At 43.2% G+C, this 22377-nt stretch overlaps 1 protein-coding gene across 3 annotated transcripts in view; it reads left to right on the top strand.

Annotated features, from left to right (window-relative positions):
- LOC147318421 (low-density lipoprotein receptor class A domain-containing protein 4-like) overlaps positions 1 to 22377 on the top strand; it is a 270845-nt gene that overhangs the window by 216000 nt on the left and 32468 nt on the right. Inside the window, exon 1 of one of the 3 annotated variants that reach the window (XM_086310351.1) lies at positions 17588 to 18031. The exons of the other annotated variants lie outside the window; for them this stretch is intronic. Coding sequence (XP_086166477.1) covers positions 17938 to 18031 — 94 coding nt within the window. The 5' untranslated portion in view covers positions 17588 to 17937. Of the gene's footprint in view, positions 1 to 17587; positions 18032 to 22377 lie in introns of those variants that run through there. 3 annotated transcript variants of the gene reach the window in all.

The following is a 22377-nucleotide window of genomic DNA, read 5'->3' as shown; positions in this document are numbered from 1 at the left end:
GCAATTAATCAAGAAAAAGAGCAGCACCATATTTTTTCAGGTTTGGATCAATAGTGTTGTTCAACACATTACTAGCAGCCGTTATTGTGCTATGTTGTTTTATGAAACCTGACGTTGGGAAAGAATAAAAGTTTGGTCCAAAAATTGTTCAATAATAAGCTCTTTGAGAGTTTTTTTCTAAAACACACAATTTTATATATCGGCCTGTAATTTTTCACGGGTTAATGGATAAGGCAGATTTCCCATATGACAGGCATCTCACTGATCAAGAGGGTAAGGTTAGAAATATAAGTTTGTCGGTTTGTTATAAAAACTATACAGAGTTTCAGAAAACAAGGACCAAATTGATTCTGCAGATTTTATTTGGATTCAACAGGTTTTTTTTCTCATGCAGCTGAGAAAAAGCAGAAGATTTGAAAAATCTTGAAAAATTATTTGAAAAATCATGTCAGCGTGGACCATAATCTCAAAGAACTGCACAAGAGGAGGAATTGAGGCTGTTTGGTGTGGTGGTTTCTTGTTTAAATTTCTTCATTTTCTCTCATTGCTTCAATTGCAAATCGAGGGGGAAAGGATTGGCAGTTTTGGTTAACATCTCATGTTCAGTGAAACATGGATTTCTATTGTGTTCCATTCATGGAGCTATTCACTGTTTACATAGCTGATCTTTGCTTTTTACTTTTTTGTATAAGCTGTTTGCATACATCTAAAATCAATTACCACACACATACGTCACTCAAAGGCTCTGCTTGTGTTGGACAATACCTAACCTGAAGAGGTTAGGTGGAGGGGGGGGTGTAGTTGTGCTGTTCCAGTTATGGCTCGTTTTGGTACAACAGACCAGTCCTTATGCACTATTCACACTTTGCAAGCCATCTAGTGGGACCGATTGGACATCTGTTCTATGGCAATAACATGTTGCCTGGTGTTTACTGTGTTGACCAATCAGAGAGACTGTACCTGACTGGAGACTGGACCATTAGCTCATTAAAAACTGCTTAACGAAGACAGCAGTTGGACACACGGTGCTATTAGAACTGCTTAAACTCTGAGGAAACTGTCCAAACAGAATGAACTATCAGACAGCATGGGGCCGCTGAGAGCCAGAGGTCATCACAGCAGTGCCACTGTCTCTCAGTTTAACTCTCCCCCTTGTTATTGCTTAATTAAAAGAGGATTTGTGTGGTTTTTTCTAACTAGCCACATATCCAGAAATCAGATTAAGAGTCCTGGCTGAATATCAGCACTTGTTTCTTTTCTACGAGTTTACCTTTTATTTCTCAAAGCTTAATGATAAATTTGGAGGTTTCGCTTTCTTCTCTTTTTAAAATCTGAAACAAAAAAGGAAAACAGCTTTTAAGAAAAGGAGACGTGGAGATCAGTGAAAGTTAAAGTTAAAATATGGAATATGAAAGATGGAATATTTCAGAGAGCAGAGCTCGATTAGCTTGCTTGGAAAATAGTGAATGGCAGGGTTTGGATGGTAGTGAAAGCAGACCGACACAGGCAGCTCTCCCACCTGCACACTCAGACCGTCTCGCCAACAAACCAATCACTCTCCGAGGAAGCAGCCTCTCACTGGGTGTCACTGGGCAGACAACAAGCACACGCACTCACACTCACAAAAATCAGAGAACGAAAATTGCAGTACAAATCGCTTTCCAGACCACTGCCAAAAAAATCTCCAGCTCTGTGTTACTGACCGTCTGGATTGTGTCGCTCTTTGCGTCCTGCTAGGCTCTCAGATTCATCTGACACGGTGTGTGTCTGCACAAACATGACAGTCACACATGATTTAAGCATTAAAGAAATACGTGCTGCCAACAACAGAGACCAAATTTATGGTGCCTGAAAACCAGATGAAAAAAGACATCGCTATGCCAGCCGCACCCAAGACCCTAAACAATGAGTTCGATACGGGGCCGGCCCAACACATGGTGAGAGTTCTAATGAAAATGAGCTTCAGGTGCAATGTCCCGTGTAGTGAGTCGCAGTGACAGCCAATGCAGCATTTGTGACACTTCGTGAGATCTTGATAACAGAATAGCACATTAGCGGAAGGCTTTTTGCCTTCTATTGCTTAGATGGCAGCTTCTGCAAAGTACAGAGTGCCAACATGAGCACAGTGCACATTTTTCTTTCACAAAACATGATGAAGTGAAAGTCGAATTGTGTCTTATTCCATTCAGGTCTGGAGCACGGTACCAGATGATTCACAAAGTTGTACATTACGAACGGTACTCAGCAAAAGTAAAGCGAGTGTACTATCAAAATTCAATTCAGTTTTATTTATACAGCGCCAAATCACAACAACAGTGACCTCAAGGTGCTTTATATTGTAAGGTAGACCCTACAATAATACATACAGAGAAAAACCCAACAGTCATATGACCCTGTTTGAGCAAGCACTTTGGCGACAGTGGGAAAGAATAAAGTCCCTTTTAACAGGAAGAAACCTCCAGGAAAAACAGGCTCAAGGAGGGGTGGACATCTGCCGCAACCGGTTGGGGAAAGAAGACAGGACAAAACACATGCCAGCGCCAGAGATTAATAACAAGTATAATTCAGTGCAGAGGGAAGAAGAAACACTCAATGCAAAACTTTGTCTCGAATGTTGTTCGATTCTTTCTTGATTTTTCTCTTTAGATTTTCACCTGATAATAACTGTTTTTTTTTTAAGTTGTTGCAAAGTGAAATTAATATAAGATGTAAAAGCTGCTCTCCCAGATGCGTAGGCTGGCTTTAACACCATGAAATCAAAGTAAAATGAGTTTAGTCCCAGTTCTAACGCAACTTCATTATTAATTCTATTTTAAGCAGCCGAAGTAAAAGCCCTCAATAAAAGTAATTGTCTTGACAGTGATATTGTCATATGCTTGATTATATGTTACCGACGCTTTGTTTAAGTTGAAAACTCATCAAGTGCTCTCAGAAATGTTCTGCCTTAAATGTGTGACCAGGGCTTCTTTTACTTTTACTCCGAGTTCACAAGTGATGGGTGAGTGGAGCGTAAGACGTTAATTAGTTAACATAAGTGGACAGACATCAGCTGAACAGCTAAAACTATATTAAGCCACAAGACTTGCTGAGTCTTTATTTATTCACCTTAGACCTGTAGTTTTGCTTTATGGTCCAGTTTTTTTCTGCGTAAAATATCTCACATGTTAAAAAGCTTTACATGTCCACTTCACAGCAGCCACTAGATGCCAACAGAGATGCCCTATGACCTGTCTGCTTCGTTGAGGCTTTGAAAACACACATGTAAGCGGTGTGAGGAAGATCTGGGTGAATGACTCTGAGAGCGTGTTGCCTGATAGCATTTTAAGCATATTTTCACGGACTTTAGTAATTCACATTGACAGCTCACTAGATACTGGGAATCTATCAAATGTTATAGCCTGTGAGTCCCAGGGACAATGACACCTACACTCCAGTGTCATCATTTGTCAGATTGTTGCTTTCTTTCACTTTAGTAGCAAAAATACAGTACAGTTTTTGCCCGGCCGGCAGCACTTCAAATTCTTTATTTATTATTTAGTGGTGAGTCGAATGAAATTCCATGGTGACAATTAGCTTACGTGTATGTATATGTGTGTGTGTGTGTGTGTGTGTGTGTGTGTGTGTGTGTGTGTGTGTGTGTGTATGTATGTATATATACACATATATATTTGTATAAATATATATATAATTACCAAAGTATTAGTACCCGAAAATGTTGCGTATCTTGGTGTGATGTAGAGTATATCCTGAAAAGTTGAAGAAACTTGACAAGCAGAAGGAAAAAATAACTGGCAGCCCTAAAAAAGTTTCTGAAACAATATCTAAGAGTCATGTCCTTAAGAAACAGGAAATAACTTCAGCAAAAACCTGAAACAGGGCCTGAAAAATGCATCTGGCCTTTCAGTTGATCTAACGACTGTTTACTGAAACCTCATCAGAAACGGTTTTAGTGTGGCTGTCAAGAAGGAACTAGACTCAAAACCAGTGGCAACAGGTCTGATGGAGTGATTGAAATGTTCAAATTGTTGTCAATAAATATATAGGAGATCAGGAACCAGTTGAGCTCTGAAACATAGATCTCCTTGGTTGAAAATTTAAAATCTATGTTAAGGTTTTGTGCAACATCCATCCATCCATCCATCCATCCATCTTCTTCCGCTTTATCTGGGGCCGGGTCGCGGGGGCAGCAGCCCCTGCAGAGAAGCCCAGACCTCCCTCTCCCCAGCCACCTCCTCTAGCTTATGCGGAGGAACACCAAGGCGTTCCCAGGCCAGCCGAGAGATATAATCTCTCCAGCGTGTCCTGGGTCTGCCCCGGGGCCTCCTCCCGGTGGGACATGCCCGGAACACCTCACCCAGGAGGCGCCCAGGAGGCATCCTTATCAGATGCCCGAACCACCTCAGCTGGCTCCTTTCGATGTGGAGGAGCAGCGGCTCTACTCTGAGCCCCTCCCGGATGGCTGAACCTCTCACCCTAAGGGAGAGGCCAGCCACCCTTCGGAGGAAGCTCATTTCCGCTGCTTGTATCCGCGATCTCGTTCTTTCGGTCACTACCCACAGCTCGTGGCCATAGGTCAGGGTAGGGACGTAGATCGACCAGTAAATTGAGAGCTTCACTTTTACACTCAGCTCTCTCTTCACCACGACGGACCGGTGCAGCGTCCACATCACTGCGGCCGCAGCACCAATCCGTCTGTCAATCTCCGGCTCCCTTCTCCCATCACTCGCGAACAAGACCCTGAGATACTTGAACTCCTCCACTTGGGGCAGGAACTCATCCCCGACCCGGAGTGGGCACTCCGCCCTTTTCCGGCTGAGAACCATGGCCTCAGATTTGGAGGCAGATTTGGTTTTGTGCAACAACTCCATAAAATAGGTAACCATACATTCCCACTAGTGCTACTTTACAATTTCAAATGTCAGTGTCTTGTCATGTTCTGACGAGGCTTCATACACGTTCAGCCTTTATTAGTTAGTCTTTAAAAGCAGGCGTATGGCAATAGCACTAAATCCTTAGGACCAGAGAAAGAGAGAAATACGGGGAATTCTGAAGTTGCTCATCTTTCTTAGAAGGGTTGAGGCCAAAAAATGTACATATTGGATATTCCTAAAATATTCAGAGTCTTTGCATTTGAACATATTTCTGTTTTGAATCAGACGTTACAGACTCTTCAGGTTATGCCCCAGCATCTGTCATTATTCCTCACATATGGAGATTTAGATCAAACGCATCGTTTTTGCTGCTAATACCACCCTGTGAGACATTTCTATCTACCACGAATGAGATACCACTGCTGACTTGATGCAGTGTTAATGTTGTTGTGTAGCCTTGCCTTTGGTTTTAGCACCTCAGCAGTGAACGCAGCGGTTACAAGCTGTTGTGGGGTGATCTGTTGACTCCCCATAGTCCTGTTTGCTACTACTGTAAAGAGAGGTTGGGGGGCGGAGAGGGGGGTTTCGCTAGCAACACAAGCTGTGAGCAGGGACGCTCGCTGGCCTGGTACAAGCTGTTAACTCACTGGTCCTGCTACAGAGCTGTAGGATGGCAGTGAGGCAGACTGTGGTGAACACTGGCTGGGCTGGTACAAGCTGTCACGGTCTGTGCTGTTTACAGGCTGTATGGCGAATGCTGCAGCTAACGAAGCTATATGGTATGATAACATATACATGTGCGGAGCCCAACCAGTGTGAGCAGGAGTCGCCTGGAAACAGCTGTGTTAGTGTAGGCAGTGTTAGCTTGCCGGTTATGCTAACCTGCTTGTCGCTATGTTCTGCCAGGGTGGTAGCAGGTCTGGGGTGCTGCAACATGTTCCCACTGCCATCCATCTGTCAGCCCTTGCTCGGAGCACAGGATCTCTCACCTAATGTAATGTTTTCATTATAGTGCTCAATATGGACGCTATAGCATTTTACGTGGTGTAGCCAGACAGGCAGAGAGGAGGAGTGTTTGGAGTGTTTGGATCCCAGCAACTTGTTCATATGAGCGTCCATCTGTTCCAGACCTGCTGCCCTCGCAGTCAGAGCTTATGTTGTGACATTCTCGGATGTATGTAACGGATGATATATGAAACCGATATATGAAGTCTCTGTGGAGATGGATTGGTATTCTAGAGATTTTTCTTGACATGGAAACGAAAAATAGACTGGAGAAAAAAAGATGAAACTAGGTGTTCATTCGGTACTCGACAGTAATGGAAAATCTCACAATGAGATGTCAAGCAGAAACAAAAGGAACAGAAAAATGACCTAATTGGGTCTCACATTCAAAAGTTTAATTAAACTTTATAAAACATCCAGATTATTTTGATTAGAGTTTCAATAAAGAAGATTCAGTCAGTAAAGCTAACCGACTACAGCTAATTGTCATGTTTTTTGGGATGCCATTGCAGCATTTGGTGTCTGGAAAACAAAAACTCCAACATAACACCCACGTAGTACGTGCACTCGACAGAGAGAGACTAAGAATAATTATCCTCTTTTTAATTAGGAAAAGGCATCAATACTAAAGTAATAGTCGTGTACTTAATTTGTTTTGGCAAGCGATGAGTGAACAAGGTAGGGTAGATGAGGAAGACGAGCCCAGACGGTGCCAATCAGGATAAACAGAGAATAAGCCTGTACATAAAAGCATGTGTTACTGCTGGTTGTGTGAGAAGGAAAAAAAGTTTCACATTTTTACCCAAACTTCAAACAGTCTGGTTAATAGTCTAAGGAGCTTGGAAAGAAAAGCGTCTGGACTTCTTTAAGTTGCTTGAAGACGTTTCACCTCTCATCCGAGAAGCTTCTTCAGTTCTTGGGTCACATGGTGGAGAGTCCCAGATTTAAACCCAGTGGGAGTTTAAATCTGGGACTCTCCACCTTAGACTATGATGACCTGGATGACTGAGAACCTTCACAGACAGTCTGATTAATACTAGATTATCTGAAATTAATCTCTAAATTCACCCATCATGGTAAACATGGTGGAACCTTTAGCCACAAAATTTGTCTTGGTGCTAAAAGGGGATGATTATTGAATATATGTTAATGGTGTGTAGAAACTCACAGAAGCATAAAATATGGACATAGCTGTAATGAGGTCACCATTTTTTGCCATCTGCATTTTAGTGCTTTGAAACCAGGTGAGATGAGTGTGGGATGGATCTGACTGTGACACTGAATGCTCATCAGCATGTCCATTACATTTTGTTAGCTATATCCTGAATAATCTTCTTTTTGAAACTGAACCCATAAACTCTGTTCTCCTAGGACTGGTCAGTGATCTATTGGAAAACTCAGGTTGCTAGTGAGAAATGTGTATTCCCTGACCAGTTGACAAGTGATTGATAATTGCTTCTGCCGGTTGCTGACTGTCACTAAATGAAATTGTTATAAATAGGGTGCTACACCAAATTGCTCCTTGTAATTGCTTTGGCGAGTAGCAGGTTGCCAAAGTTACCAAAGTTTGCATTGAGTGCAGACACTTGCCACTTACTCTGAAGAAGTACGATGCAAACCAGAAATCGAGAATGTTTGCCTTTAAAGTCAACTTTATTCCTGACTGCTGCAAGCAGCACAGTTTAAAAGCTGTAACTTTCACTTGGAAAACTGACACTCGGTTTCTGGTTTGCCTCACACTTTTCACATTTTCACTGCTACTTTGGTGAGTAGTTCACAAGTGTTTGCAGACAAGTCAGTGTCTCCAGTGCAATCTACAGACAACTGCAGCAACCTGCTAGTGACCAAAGCAATTGCAAAGAGGTTTTTGGTGCATCTTAAACATCTTTCCAGACAGTTTTATGCTAGTGACTGGCAGCAAACACGCGCCAACTCGTCCCAGAATACACATTTAATGACCAGTGGTCACCAGGGCATCACTGACCGGTCTGTGGGCCTAGCAATTTTCACAAAAACTGGAAACAACCTCCAGCAAACATTTGCAAACAGCAATCAATAAATATTTTTCATCACAATCAGGGGTTGTGGGGTATTTGCAGACAGGTATGTAGTCATTTGTGACCAACGGCTAACTTCTGTAGGAAGTCTTTTTTGCAACCGCGGGTATCGCCCCCTGGTGCTCTTTAAAAAGAATGCCGGTTTAAGGCACTTCCTCTTAGCCTTCACTTTTTATACCCAGAAGCGATATTAATGTTTTACATTGTCTGTGTGAATGATATGTAAATGATAATGTTGTGCATATCCTGTTAGTGTCCCCAGAAGGCCTTAAAAATCAGTTATGTCAGTTTTCGTTCAGTCAGGGTTGGGCTTTCAAAGGACTATCAATACAAGACTACTAGGGTACAGTCACGCTAATGTCTCCTAAATCACTTTAGTACAGCAGCGAGCTATGAGCTGAGCTGTGCAGTGACTCTGCCCTCATGCTCATGTGTTATAGATTTAATGATCAGCATATGCTCATTAGAGCTACAAATACACAGTTACAATCACTAGATCTAAAGCTGTTATAGAGGGCCCTATGCACAGACTTACAAAGACTGGAGGAGACATACAGCTTCCTCTGTTTTTCATGCTTTTTTTCTATGCGGATTGAATGGTGATGCCATGGTTTACACAAAGTGTAGAGCTGTCTGTACGGGCAGCAAACCTGGGGATAAAACAGCCACGTAATGTTATAATGGTTGCTGTGAATTGCCTGCAGTGAGAACAGCTGCCACATTGAGTGCAAGAAAACGCTTGCTTTGTATTTTGCGACAATACCAACTCTGAAAAAACCAAAAGGAAAGGGAAAAAGCCAGCGCGCTGAAGCACTGTTGTCCAACACTGACTCTTTTTGAAGTCAGCTGTCTGCACATGTACACAGCGGCTCACTTAAAAGCTGTTTGAAAATCAGATTGCATGTGTGCTTCTGTGTTTCGTAGCCATGCGTGTGCTTTTGCACACACGTGTGCGTCTGTTTGCATGCACTCTCGGCAGCAGGAGGCTGTAACGTGTACCATGCACACTCTGTAATCACCGCTGTTTATGACTGCATAAAATAACACTCGCTCGCTCTTTCTGTCCCCCTTCCCTCACTTTTACAGACACACATTTACAGCTGCTGTCTCACTGGCTGTGTGATTATCACCGTCTGGTTCGGGGCTCTTATCAGTGTTGTGATGGAAGTGCGCACGCACACAACACACCTTCAGCCTGCCTGGCTCTCTCCTTCACTTTTCCTTCTCTTTTTCTTCCTCTTTCTATTCCTCTCGCTCAGCTGTGTCGCATCCTTTCCCCAGCGGCATCGTGGTGTTGCGTCTGCGCTTGCCTTGCCGAGCTGTGTGCCAGTTGAGGATTGGCATTAAAGCCAGACATGAGCTCATCGGCCCAGCTGGGCAGACAGCCCATTACAATGCTCAGCAGAGCCCTACCGCAGGGGTGAAAAGAGCTCAATACCTGCTGATTATCTACTCTTCCTCTCTGTCTGTGCCTCTATGTCCCTCCCTCACTCACTCACTGGCTTTTGCTTTCACTTTGTTTCTTCTTTTTTTTGTTGGCACCTCTCTGCTTTTTTTTTCTCTGTTATTCCTCGACTTTTTCCTTTTTCTTACCTTTTTCTTCTACTGTCCATTATTTTTTTTATCTTCCCTTTATTCGTTTTTTCTTTTATATTCCCACTTTCTTTTATTTTCTCTTCCCTGTTTTTCCCTCTTCTTTTCTCTCTTCCTGTGTTTTATCTCTTTTTCTCCTCATACATTTTCTTCTTCTATGCTTTCCTTTTATCTTGCCTTGTCTTTTCCTCCTGTCCTCCTTTTGCTCACCTTCTCTTCTTTTTTTTTCTTCTCATCTTCTCTTCATTCATCCCTTTACTCTCAGTATCCTCCACCTCAGGCTCTGTCTCTCTCTTCGTGAACTGTTTTATTCACACACACACACACACACACACACACACACACACACACACACACACACACACACACACACACACCTGCTCTGTCATCCCCCTTGCTCTTCTTCTAGCTATCTGTCTCTGACACACACATGCATAACTTTTCACTGAGAGCTGTGGTGTCATTGCAGTGGAGCCTGCGGCAGTAAGAGAGGTAGGGAGGGGTATTCTTTTCAAATGACAGGGGTGTAAGTGAGGTGTGTGCATTTGTGTGTGTGTGTGTGTGTGTGTGTGTGTGTGTGTGTGTGTGTGTGTGTGTGTGTGTGTGTGTGTGCGTGTGTGTGTGTGTGTGTGTGTGTGTGTGTGTGTGTGTGTGTGTGAAAATGACAGGGGTGGGAAGCCAGACAGCTGGTGCACCTGTGTGGACAGGATATGACACGGCACTGCAGCCAGACAAGGGCAGGAAGCTGCAAATATGATGTGGCATGCCAGACGTTTTTATTGAACGCAACTCTCTATTCTGCAATCTGACTGTCTGGAGTGGCCTTTCTGTTACTTAGCGCTCCGCTGAAGATGCCGAGCTACAGTCGATGCCTAAGCAAACACTCTCTCTCTCTCTTTCTCTCCCCCTTTCTCTCCTCCCTCGCTCTCCAGCGTTGTCAGCTGGTGAGATGCATTGCGGTTAATTCATGAATCCCATTCAGCCTTGTTATTAAGGCTGAGTCATATCCATCTTTTGTTCTGACATTTGGAAAGGCATTCAGTAATACCCACTCCACACAGAAGTCACGGGGTGTTTCGAGTTATTAGTCTGACTGAAAATGATATGTTATAGTCAAAATGGATCCTTCGTCATGCGCAAATACTTTCATCACACGAGTCCCACGATTGAGGCTTTTTTGGGATAAACAGGCATTAGTGATGCAGGCAAGAAACTGCTCTTCTTCTTCCTCTGTGCTGTGTTCATTTGCAGTGTCGCAGGTTATCCCATACGGTTCACAGCCCGTCAGTTTCTGCTCTTTCTCTGATTTTTGGGGGCAGTTCTGTGGCCACATGGATGAATATTTCATTCAGTTATTTGCTTCCACTGTATTAACCATTTTTGCTGTTTTGGGAATGATTTCCGCCTCCTATTTATTTGTTTATTTGGTCAGTATTCCAAAAACGAAAGGTATTTTGTCACTTGTGCAGTCCAGTCACCTTCTCAAAGAAGGAAGACGTATTTCTTTTGTTCTGCATGCAACTCCATCCACCTGTTTGCATGTCAATTTTCAACTGGAAAACTTGTGTGTTAAAAAATGTTTTTAACATCCTAAAAAGATTCATTTTAACCCAAAATCGAGTTTAGCGTTAGTTCCCGAAGGGTATGAGCTCACTGATCAACAGATTCATTGCATATGCAAGCTGCTTTGAAACCCACCTCTACCTCAAAATCTCCTTTTATGCCTTTTCTGACTGTTTTGATTTGATTGGCTGTTTTATTTTGAACATGCAAAAAAAATAATTGTAAACAGAAAAAAGTATTAGAAAACAAAGAAAGTTGCCATGGATAACTCTGTATAGCACACAATTTACTTGCTCGAAAAGGAAACGGATAAAGTTTACACTTGCAACAAATCAGTGTTCACTGAGATATAATGAGACTGTATATATTTATAACTGTATCCAAGGCTACACACACTTAGATAGTACACATTGCAAAACAACAAACTACATTTTTTCACTAACGAATACCTCCTATGATTAACATCCTGCACCTTGTGAAAATGATCTCCTTTTATTTGTTTTTAAACTGAGTTATGATTGGACATTCTTTTAATTCCACCCTTAAACTTTTCCACACACATAAACACATGTGATGTTTTTATGCCCATGAAACCCTTTGAACCTCTACACGCCAACAAACAAACCTCGTATGTATATGATAGTAGTGCATTAGTTGGCATTTTCTACCTAAATGTTAGTATTTATGTTACATTTGGATGGAAACTACTACTACTTTCACACCTGTAATTTTACCCAGTGATTCAGATAACTGACAAGATGATAAAAGATGCATTAGTGCTTTTATGCCCCGGTCCTTTAAAGAATCATGCTGAAAACAAACCAAGAGGTGATCACATATGGACAGACAGGTCAGTTTTGGTGTGCTGGCAGTTTTGGAGATATTTTGGAGATCTTTTAATAAACATGCCTCGCGCCTCTGTCAGTGCGCCCCAGGGCAGCTGTGGCTACAACGTAGCTTGCCATTGCCAGTGTGTGAATGGGTGAATGACTGAATGTAGTTTAAAGCGCTTTGGGGTCCTTAGGGACTGAGTAAAGCGCTATACAAATGCAGGCCATTTACCATTTAACATACAAATGTACCTGATGAAAATAGGTAAAAGTACACAAGCGTAATCAGGAACATACAAAAAAAAATACAAAAAGTAAACCTTTTTCAGCAGAAAAATAGCCTTGTGTGACTGTAATATTATGCATAATACATTATAGATTATCATTACATGAGCATGAATACAGAAGTGAGCTTCCTTGTATATGGCCTTTCCTTTATTGACCTTAAAGGAGCAAAAGATTCCTAATTAGCCCAATTACCTGATTAGTTCACATCTTCAAACGTCTTTCTTTGTCAGTCAGTGATTAAAGTAAATTCAATGAAAATGTAAATCATAACATTTAAGAAGTTGAGTGTTGATTACTTTCGCTTAAAAATCCCTTAATTATGTTAGTCAACAAATCAATAAATGATTTATTTCTGCTCTGTTGGAGTATACTTTAGAGATTTAAAGGGTCCTGAATATCCTGAAGGGATACTTTAAGCCAGGGGTGGGCAACTCCAGGGCTCGAGGGCCGGTGTCCCTGCAGGTTTTAGATGTGTCCTTGAGCCAACACAGCTGATTTAAATGGCTAAATTAGCTCCTCAACATGTCCTGTGAGATCTAAAACCTGCAGGACACCCGCCCTCGAGGCCTGGAATTGCCCACCCCTGCTTTAAGCAGTCATATAGAAGCAACTACCTGTTTGCTGTGTTTTCAGCAGAAAATGATGTCCCACTTGTTGTATGCAGTACACTGTTCTATAAAATATTACGTTTTATATACCTGTTTTTACTGTGATTTTTGATTAGAATTTAACCAGAAATAAAAGAGTTGATTCAAAACACAAAATGAGTGCAAATTCAGAGGTGTCGGCATAGTTTTCTGTATAAAAAGTCCTTCTCATACAGGAAAAAATACTGTATTTAGTGTAAAGTATAACTGTGATTTGCCCTTTAAACAGCTCACTGTGAGAACTTTAATCTGTCTTTAAAAAAATGAGCCGTAGAAACGGACTCTTTTATTTTTCTCTGTGTCCTCCTCTCTGCTCCCTCGTGCCATCTGATGAAGACGAGGCATAATTGATTCAAAGCTTAAACCTTTGCCTGGGAGACAGCTTTGATTTCAGAAGTAATGGAGCGACAGAGAGGAGACACGAGAAGGACTGAAGCAGACACCAGGGAAGGAAAGCAACTTTTTCCACTCCGTGTTTGGGATGCTGGATGGAAACAGGCCTCTTTCTGAGATGAGCCACAAGATGGCGCTATAAAGTAGCTTGCAGCTCAGCACCACACTGGCTGGGATGGAGAAGTTGCCCTTGTTGGGATGGGGCTACCCTCAACTGAGGCCTTTGCTGTGCTGCTTTTTCCCCACTACTGGCCCGACCGCATCACTGATGCACTCATGGTGTCCTCACAAACAGCTCATGTAAACTCTGAGTCATCCGTGGCATCTTTTATACTGTTACTGCTACTGCTACTGTCTTACTGTCATCTGTCAGCTGTCTTTTTATCTGGAAAGTCACGGGGAAGTGACAGGTGGGAAATGGTCCGTGTATCCAAACATACATATGCACAAGACGGGCATCCCGTGGCTAAAGATGGACCTGTTGCCATCCGAAGTGTGGGTTTTGTGCAGACACACGGTGGTGGTGTTTCCTCTCCTGTCCATGCTGCATTAAAAAGTGTGCATTGTCAGATCTTTAAAGGGCCGTCACGTTAACGCGTGGCACTTCGATTCACAAAACAGCAGCAACAGTAACACTAACACTGCAGTGAACTCCTGAGTAAGCATGTGTGAGCAGGAAAGCCCGCACTCCCAAAGTTCCAAAAATAGATCCACGTGCACGTGCCGAGCATGATAAACCTATCAACCTAAAGTTAGGATTCCTCAAATACACGATGAGACAGACGTTTCCCGAGAGACCCACAGAGAGAGCGCCTGTGTGTGTGTGCAGACTATAGGCGGGTGGGGGTGGAGTGGGGGGCTGGTAGACACGAGTGCATTTGGTATTCAGCCGTGCCTAGTATTTATCTGTCTGCTGGCTGTCTGGTCTGGTCTGGCCTGTTAGTGGTGTCACCCTGCGTGCTCCCCAGGGGACTAAATTGACGCTCCAGACAGACTGTGCATGTGTGCGCTTGCATTTTTGTGGTTGTGGTGGTGGATTGGATGCGGGTTGCAAGAGGGTGAATCGATGTGTGTCTGTCTGTGGATGAGAGCTTGTCTGGGATGTGTGTGCATGGCTGTGACCTCAGATCAAGACATAAAAACAAATTGTAAAAAATGGTCTTTAGTGCATCGATATCGTTGCTTTACCTGACAACACAGCAGTGCCTCAATTTGTTGCCTCAATTTGTTGCTTCAATACAATTATGACAGCTGCCAGGCGTTTGTAAATTGTTTCAGGGTCACGCAGTCTGTTCTCTTCCAAAGGTGTCAGTCCACTCGTAGAGGAGTGTAGAAGCCGCTGTCAAGGAAAATATTTTTGCATGATTGGATATAGAACTTGGCTAGTGATGCGGCACTTAATGCAGAACATCTGTCGGAGGTCTTTGCTTTCCCCATTTACTTATTTTCCTTCACAGAGGTCCATTTCGTTTTATTGCCTTCGGTTACTGATGTCTTCAGAGTGAAAACGGTCAAACCGCACCCCCTCTGAGCAGGCATTTCTCATTTTTCACTCCCAGCACACACAATATGTGATGCGATTTTCTGCCATGGCATTTCTATGATTTGCTGCAGAAGTGGTGTGCAAGAGAGCAGGCCTGTGATCAGAAGAGCCATTCCTATATTATTCCCTCTTTGCTCTATTTTCTTGGAATGCCACCTGGAAGAGCTTCATTCGTCCAGTAAAATGGTCCGTGGACCATCATGAGGCCATGCAGTTGGTAAAAGGCTGTAAGCCTGGCCCGCTCATTACTCCAATCATCATCTCTGGTCTTTCATATAATTACTTGTTGCCAGTTGGTGCTTTCCATGTGCACAGACTGATGAGGTTCCATTTATACTAGAGCAGGTCACACGTCCATCTGCTACATTTATTTTTTTCCCCACATAAATGGCAACTTTGAGGACTGAAAATGAAGCTAATGTCCAAGTAGTAAAAATTGCAGTTCCTTTAACATCCACTTGAGGCTGTATCCAAAAGTGAGTCAGTCCCCATAGACTTTTGTGTTAAAATGCCCAAAGTCATCCATCAAAATGACTTTGTACTGGGATGGTGTGGAGACCAGTGTTGCCATTCTGATGGACAGGTATGCCAACAAAAGTATTGGTAGCTGGAAGCTGTTTGCTCGGTTTCAACTACACTAATTCAAGTCACTGAATTAGACCACCTGATTGTTTTTGTGCTGTTGGTACCTTTTGGAATTATCTGACCAATAATAAAAATAAATAGCATGCTCTGCGGTACAAGCCAACCAAAACTCAGTTTTGCTGATTGAAGTTCTCTTATTTTATTGCAGTTACTTGATTGTCAGACATTTACACATGTTCATAATGGGCATGAGGTCATGGTAACTTTAGGTGTTTCTGGAGAGGAATGATTGTAAAGCATACATATTTAATGACTTTAAAGAACAAGTATTGGGTGCACAAGTTTGTGTAAATTGGAGAAAATCCAAAATAAATTCAGATTCAAAACACCACTAATATTTGGTTAAACAGCAACTTGCATCTTGACCAGATGCTTTTGGTTTGCCATCAACAAACTTCTGGCATAATTCTGGCTGGATATTTGACCACTGGATGGTTTCCTGGCACAGACCTGGCACTCGTATAGTCCAAATAAACAAGCCTAATGCCTTCTAGAGAAAAGTATTATGGAAAGACAAAACAAAGAGCTATTTGTTCACATTGAATAGATGTATGTTTTATGTTTGGAGGATTATAGGTGAGGCTTTCAAACTTAAAAACACTGTACCAACTGTCAAGCATGGTAGTGGCACCATCATACTCAGTGGCGTTTTTGCTGTCAGTGATACTGGTAGAAGTAGTAGAAACATTCTTCCACTTCACCTCAAATCAACAGCTACACAGCTGAAATTTAGGCATAATTGGACGTTAAATCAAGAGAAACATACATGAAAACTGGTTTTGGAATGGATAAAGCATCACCTCAACTAAATATGTGTCTGTGCTTTACAGGCACATGATTTATAGATGCAGCTTGCTAACCAAGTTTGCTAATCTTACTGACATGGCACTCTGACATGGCAGTGACCAATGTGGGAAGCCCAGAAATCTTTAATACACAGCTTATGGTTCCAAACAGCAATAGGATGGGGGGGGGGGGGGGGGGGGGAAGTGACTTCAGGACTACTAGATCAAGAGTTCCTACAACACTTATAGCAAAATATAGCAGAATACACAAATGTGTTTCCTTGTAGAGCAGATCTTTTAATAATAAATAATTTTTAAAAAATCCAATGTGAATTCTCTTGCACAGCCTCAATGATGTGTTCAAAATAAAGTATACTTTATATCCTTTATAGTATATTAGAGTATCCTTTATAGTATCTTTAGATTCACCTGCAAATTCAGGAATCTAATATGACCAGCTAAGAGACTATTAACCTACTACTTGTTTTATCCTCTGCACAAATAAAGTCAAAAACTTGCAAGCTCTATGATGACCTTGCTTGGTCCCTGAACCTTAGCTTGGGAACCTCCTGGACTAGAGTGGCATTCAGAGCCCCTCTCAGATTTGAGCAGCTCGGTTTATTTATAGATCCTGTATGTGTGTGTTTGTGTGTTGGATGAAATGGCTGCACTGTTGGTTAGATTAAGCAGGGATGTGCTGGGGGCGGGGGTTTGCCTCTCTGCTGCACATGTGGCCCTGAACCACAAGACTAGCTTGGGGGGGTCACCTCAAGGTTAGCCCCTTTAAAGAGCCGACTATATTGGCTGTGGCCGGCCATAACAAGGGAGTGAAACTCGAAGCGCTTCCCCCACCCTCCCCAAATAACACACCAGACCTACCAGGTCCAGCCCTCCTCTCTCCCCCCAACTCCTTTCTCTTACAGCCATTGTCAACCACGACCCGTCTGCTAGATTTCTAAGTCAGGTCAGCCACCCCTTTCAGTCTCACCAATGTGCGGCCTGCCCCCTGCAACCCAGACACGCGTGCACACTACCATAAAGTACAGCCGCTGTCCCATCCTCTGCCCATTGCTGCCTTCAAGTGCTCCTCTTACAATTCATTGTCATATTAAAATGTGGGAATGTGAATGCATTTGATGGTCATTAATTAGAAGATTTGTTGGATTTAGTGTCAATTTTACATACAGGGTGTGGGACTACGTTTATTTTGTTGCTTTTTCCCCCTAGCTGGCTAAAGTCAGGGTAGTGATATTTCTTAGCGCTCCTGAAGGCAGCGGCTCCTCCCTCCCCTACCCCCCACCACCCCGTCGCTGTCCCTCCCCTGAAGCTCTCTGATAGGCCGCTGCGGCATTCTGTCAGTTTACGGGCGTGGCTTGAGGACGCCGTGTCTGCCGAGCTGTAGTAGGGTAAAGACAGCTGCTCTCAGCGACGGAGGAAGGAACGGAAAAAGCCGTACAATGCATTAGCCACAGGCAATGGCTCGTCCCCAGCTCTCCCAGTGATTCTCTCACCGAGCCGCTCCGAGAGAATTATGGCGTGAGAAAAGCCGTGGGATAATTAAAGCGAAACTGTCGGGAGTTACTTGTAGCGGCAGACTCTGCTGCTGCTGCTGCCTGGAAGTTTTTCGTTGTTTTCCCGTCGGGGGGCCCCGACGCTGGCGGCGGCGGCGGCGGCGGCGGCTCTCTCCCCGGAGCGGTGTTCCGGTCTGCCCAGCCCCATGCAAAACCTAACGGCTCCTGGCGGCCCCGGCAACTCCAATGTCACCTGCTCCTGCAACTGCACCGCTTCCCAGCCACAGGGAATGGAGATATGTGAGTAACATTAGCTGCTCCTCTTACGAGTTCTCCTGACCTTAAAAACCTACCGACAGACAGACTTTAGTGCCTAATCCGTTTTATGTGCACTCTCCAGTGTGGCAACAGAAGCACAACAAATCAGACTTAGTCTTCATCCAACACGGTTAAACAGTTCTGCTATTAACTCGCTGTGGGCCGCTCTAAATACCTTAGAGGAAACCGATAATTCTTCTGTATGGACTTTCAGCATGTCTGCGCTGTCCAGCAGAAAGTTTATGGTGACCTCATAGCACTTAGTGGTATTTATAACCTCCTTTTATTGTCTGTATTTGACTTAAAGTGTGTCTCTACCACACCGTGTGGACTTTTTAGTGCTTATGTCAGGCGTTGGCGTACGTTTAAGCTCTTAGGTGCCCATTACTATTAATCGGTTACACTGTAATACTCAACAGTTAGCTTATTAAGAAATATCAATATGTGTGTACTTCCAGCTTAGTACTAAAAAAGCTTTTAATAATCTACTGCGTTTTCCAGAAGTAGTATTTTTTTCTCACTTGAAGTTTGTTTTACAGTGGCACTGTATGACCCTATAGGGCTGCCTGGCTGTGCAAATGCTCTCGGAGCTCACCACAGAGGGTTAAATAGTTTGCCTGTCAGCACAGACAGGAAACGCTTGAATGGTATGTTATGTCTGTCTGCCTTCTGAGCGGCCCAAAGAGAAACTATCATTATCAGCTCTGCTCTAATGCTGCTGCCTGCTAGATCCACTGCAGATGTTCCTCTTTATGACTGAGCATTCAGGAAAAAAGCAAAAAAAAAAAGCACAGCAGGCAGACATGTAGAAACACCAGAGGACAGCCAGACGCACAGTGAGTGTATCCATGCAGTGTGACAGGTCTACAGACAGACAGAGGAAGACAAATAAACAGGAGACGGGCACATAGCAGACAAGGCGGGTAGATTCACAACCAGGCAGCCAGGCAAGTACCGACAGAGATATAAACAGAGATGCGGGAGAGCCAGACAGGCAGATATATTGACAGACAGACACGCAGACAAGCTACAGACGTACGGACAGAAGGACAGACAGAGTTACACTGATGTGTAATTTCCACTGGGGTCGAGGCCAGGGCCGGGCAACATGAGGTGAACACAGGATATTAGATTCAGATTTGGCAGCAGAGTGTGGTTGTGCTGACGCCACATTGCAACCAAGAAGTAAGTGTGTGTGTGCGCGCCTGTGCGCTTATCTGGCAGACGGACTGGTGTTCCTCCATTCGTTTTTCTGTGGCATCATGGTACTGCTAGCCAGGAAAAGCACATAGTCAGGCATGAAGTGGTGCACGCACAGATCGACTGGTACAGCACGGAGCCTAATTAGATAATCCAGGAGGACTGTCTCAGACTGAGCAGTGCAGCAAGAGGAGGGAAAAAGTGGAATGGTTGCTCTGATTGACACTTGCAAAGTATTAAACTAGCAAACAAACTGCATTGTGGGTTCACACAACTTTGAATAAATGCTGGCCTGGTATTTTCAGTGCATTTCTTCTCGTCTTAATGTCTCACTAGTCGGAGGGAGCTCCATTCACAAGTGGTTTGAAATAGCTGTGTTCTACTGTAGTGGCCGTCTGGTTTGAAAAGAGCTCTTGTTTGTCGGCTGTGTTGTCATGCAGACTCGGCAAGGCTGAATAATGCAGCTCATGCTTTGATGATTTCTCTGGCTGCAGAAAAGAGCTACAGTCTGCCTCTTTTCTTTTTTTTTCCTCTCTCTCCCCTTTTTTATAAAGCGGAGCAGGCGTCTCACTGGTGTGTTTCCTCTTTCATTCAGACGAGGAGGAAAATTGAAAGGGACTTGGAACATAGAGGGATCACAGCGCAGACAGTGTGTCATGGCCAGGAACCGAACCTCAGCCTACACTGGGATTCACATGTAGGATTTGAAAGGCAGAGACCTCTTAACAAGTGTTAGTCTCCTAGCTGTTGCTGTGCTTGGATTCATTGTGTGGTGCATTTATCTCGTATAGTAGGCATGGTATTTTAAAGTTCTGTTTTCACACAGCAGCACCAGTCATTGCGCATCCTTTAGCTTTAACCTACAGTTAGCTGCCCGGCTAAAGAGGCTGAGAGATAAAAGCTTTAACTGGATAGTGGCTCACCTTTTCTTTTGAAGGTGTCGTCCCTGCAGGGTCACACTGCAAACATGTGTTCGGCAAACATATTACACTCTTAAGTCATTTAATCAGATATTGTCTCTTACTGCTATTATCAGGGGAAATACTATATGTCAGCTGCCTTAGATCATTCTACTTGAACCTAGTGCAAACTGTGTTTCTACAAAACCTTGGGAAATGTCTCAATAGTAATGCAGTGGTTGGTTCTGTAATCTGGATTGAAAATGGTTAAATCAGGAAAACTGATTAGAAAAGTAAGATTGTATTTTGGGACAAGGCTGCAGATCAGCTGCTGCATAATGGCATCATTAGGGGTGCAACGATACACAAAATTCACGGTTCGGTTCAATACTTTCGATATTTTTTCGATACAAAAAAATGTTCATGCCTTTTTAATTTGTCATTTATTAAAATTATAAATATATTTTAACTCAAAAGAACAGTTTTTAAATTTAATGTTGCTGAAACAACAAAATAATAAAAATAAATAAATAAATCTGATCGAGAAATCACTCATCTTTGGAAAAGAGAGTTTATTACAGAGAAATGTCTCTTTCCAAAATAAAAGCTATACTATACGCTTCTTCTGGGCTATATTCTCAGCAGCATATTAAACATATCAGGTCCCCATAAGGAGAATCATGTGCTAATGACTCGGGTAAAGTTTGTAGCATGCGTGCTTGTTGTTTTTGTCTGCTTCCACTTGTCTTTGCACTAGGATGATGTCGGAGTAAATGTGCAGTCATATTCATTGTGTTCCCACTAGTGCTGTCAGCGTTAATCTCGTTAAAATGACATTAACGCCATAACGCAGCAAATCTCCGTTAACGAGTTACCGCAGATCGCCCCGTGCATGGGGCTGGACGGCGTCAACACGTTAACAAGCTCACTGCGCTAACGCACTAGTTCCCACCAATTGAGCATTGCGTGGCACATCCAACATACTGTTTTACTTTTGTCCATGACGCACTTACCATCAGGGTCATACTTCACATGAAACCCAAAATAGTTCCAAACGCCAGATCTGAATGAGGGTGGGGGAGGTTCAATTTCGGGTAGCGTTGAGGCAGTTGCCATGTTGCAACGAGCTTAGCTTCTGTCTTGCTAGCTTGCGCTGCGCTCAGTGGATCTGCACTCGACAGTGCAGCCTAGGCAGATCAGTCGAACGCAGATCCACTGAGCGCTCAACACAGACAGCATCGTCAGAAGAAAAGTTGATAAAATAAATAAAACATTTTGTATCGTTTGATACATATGCGTACCGAACCAAAAGCACTGTATCGAACAGTTCAATATTGATACGAGTATTGTTGCACCCCTAGCATCATTCAATTAGGTAAGAGTCAGACGCAAGCATGATAATGAGTTGACCGAGTAACATGGCAGACGCCACAATACAACCAGTTGTAGCTTCCTTGTTTTTCCAAACCTGAGTGATGTCATTGGTTGAGGAGATGCCGGGGACCAATAGATGATTGTGAGCCTGTACCTAACAGTCTTTCTTATGTTTGGACTGAAAAAGCAATTGCGTCGCAATTATCGATCCTTTAGCCTGGCTTATACAGTACACAGTAACTATATTGCGACCAAATGTGTCGAAAATAAAACTCAAAATACAAAATACAAACCCTTGTGTAGAATATTCCTAGAATCATCCTCCTGGTTCTTAAGAAGCATGCACAAACACACATCTGTCTCTGGGGAATGTCCTGGTCCCTGTATCGGAGACTTAAGTGACCGTCTGCGCTGTGTGTATGTAACAGTTAGCCTGCAGCGGGGGCAAGCCAGCCAGACGGATGTAAATGGCCTGATCTGTAATCCTGTGTGTGAGTGGTGTTAGTGTGTAGGTGGCAGCGGGGTCATCTGTCAACTACCTCAGGCCAAACACGCACACGGCTACTTGTTGACTCTCCCTCAAACGCACACGCAAAAATGTACACATGGGCACACGCACGCACACATTTACAGATGTATACACACAGACACGCACACAGACAGGCACTCTCAGGCTCAGCCAATATTTACCCTGCAGTCTGCAGCCAGACAGCCAATCCAATCTCTCACTAAGCTCTTTGTTGTGTGTTTGGGGTTAGGGTTTTTTTGTTTTATGGGGGGGTTTGTTTGTAGAGGTGTTTTTGATTTGGAATTAGTTTATTTTTTTTATTTTTTATTTTTTTAGGCATGTTATTA

This window comes from Aulonocara sp. 'chitande type north' Nkhata Bay, linkage group LG11 (genome assembly GCF_057382095.1).
Source record: "Aulonocara sp. 'chitande type north' Nkhata Bay isolate Kocher_YH1m ecotype deep benthic linkage group LG11, A_spYH_male_GT1.1, whole genome shotgun sequence".
Classification (NCBI taxonomy): Eukaryota; Metazoa; Chordata; class Actinopteri; order Cichliformes; family Cichlidae; genus Aulonocara; species Aulonocara sp. 'chitande type north' Nkhata Bay.
This window is presented reverse-complemented; position numbering and strand designations above follow the sequence as displayed.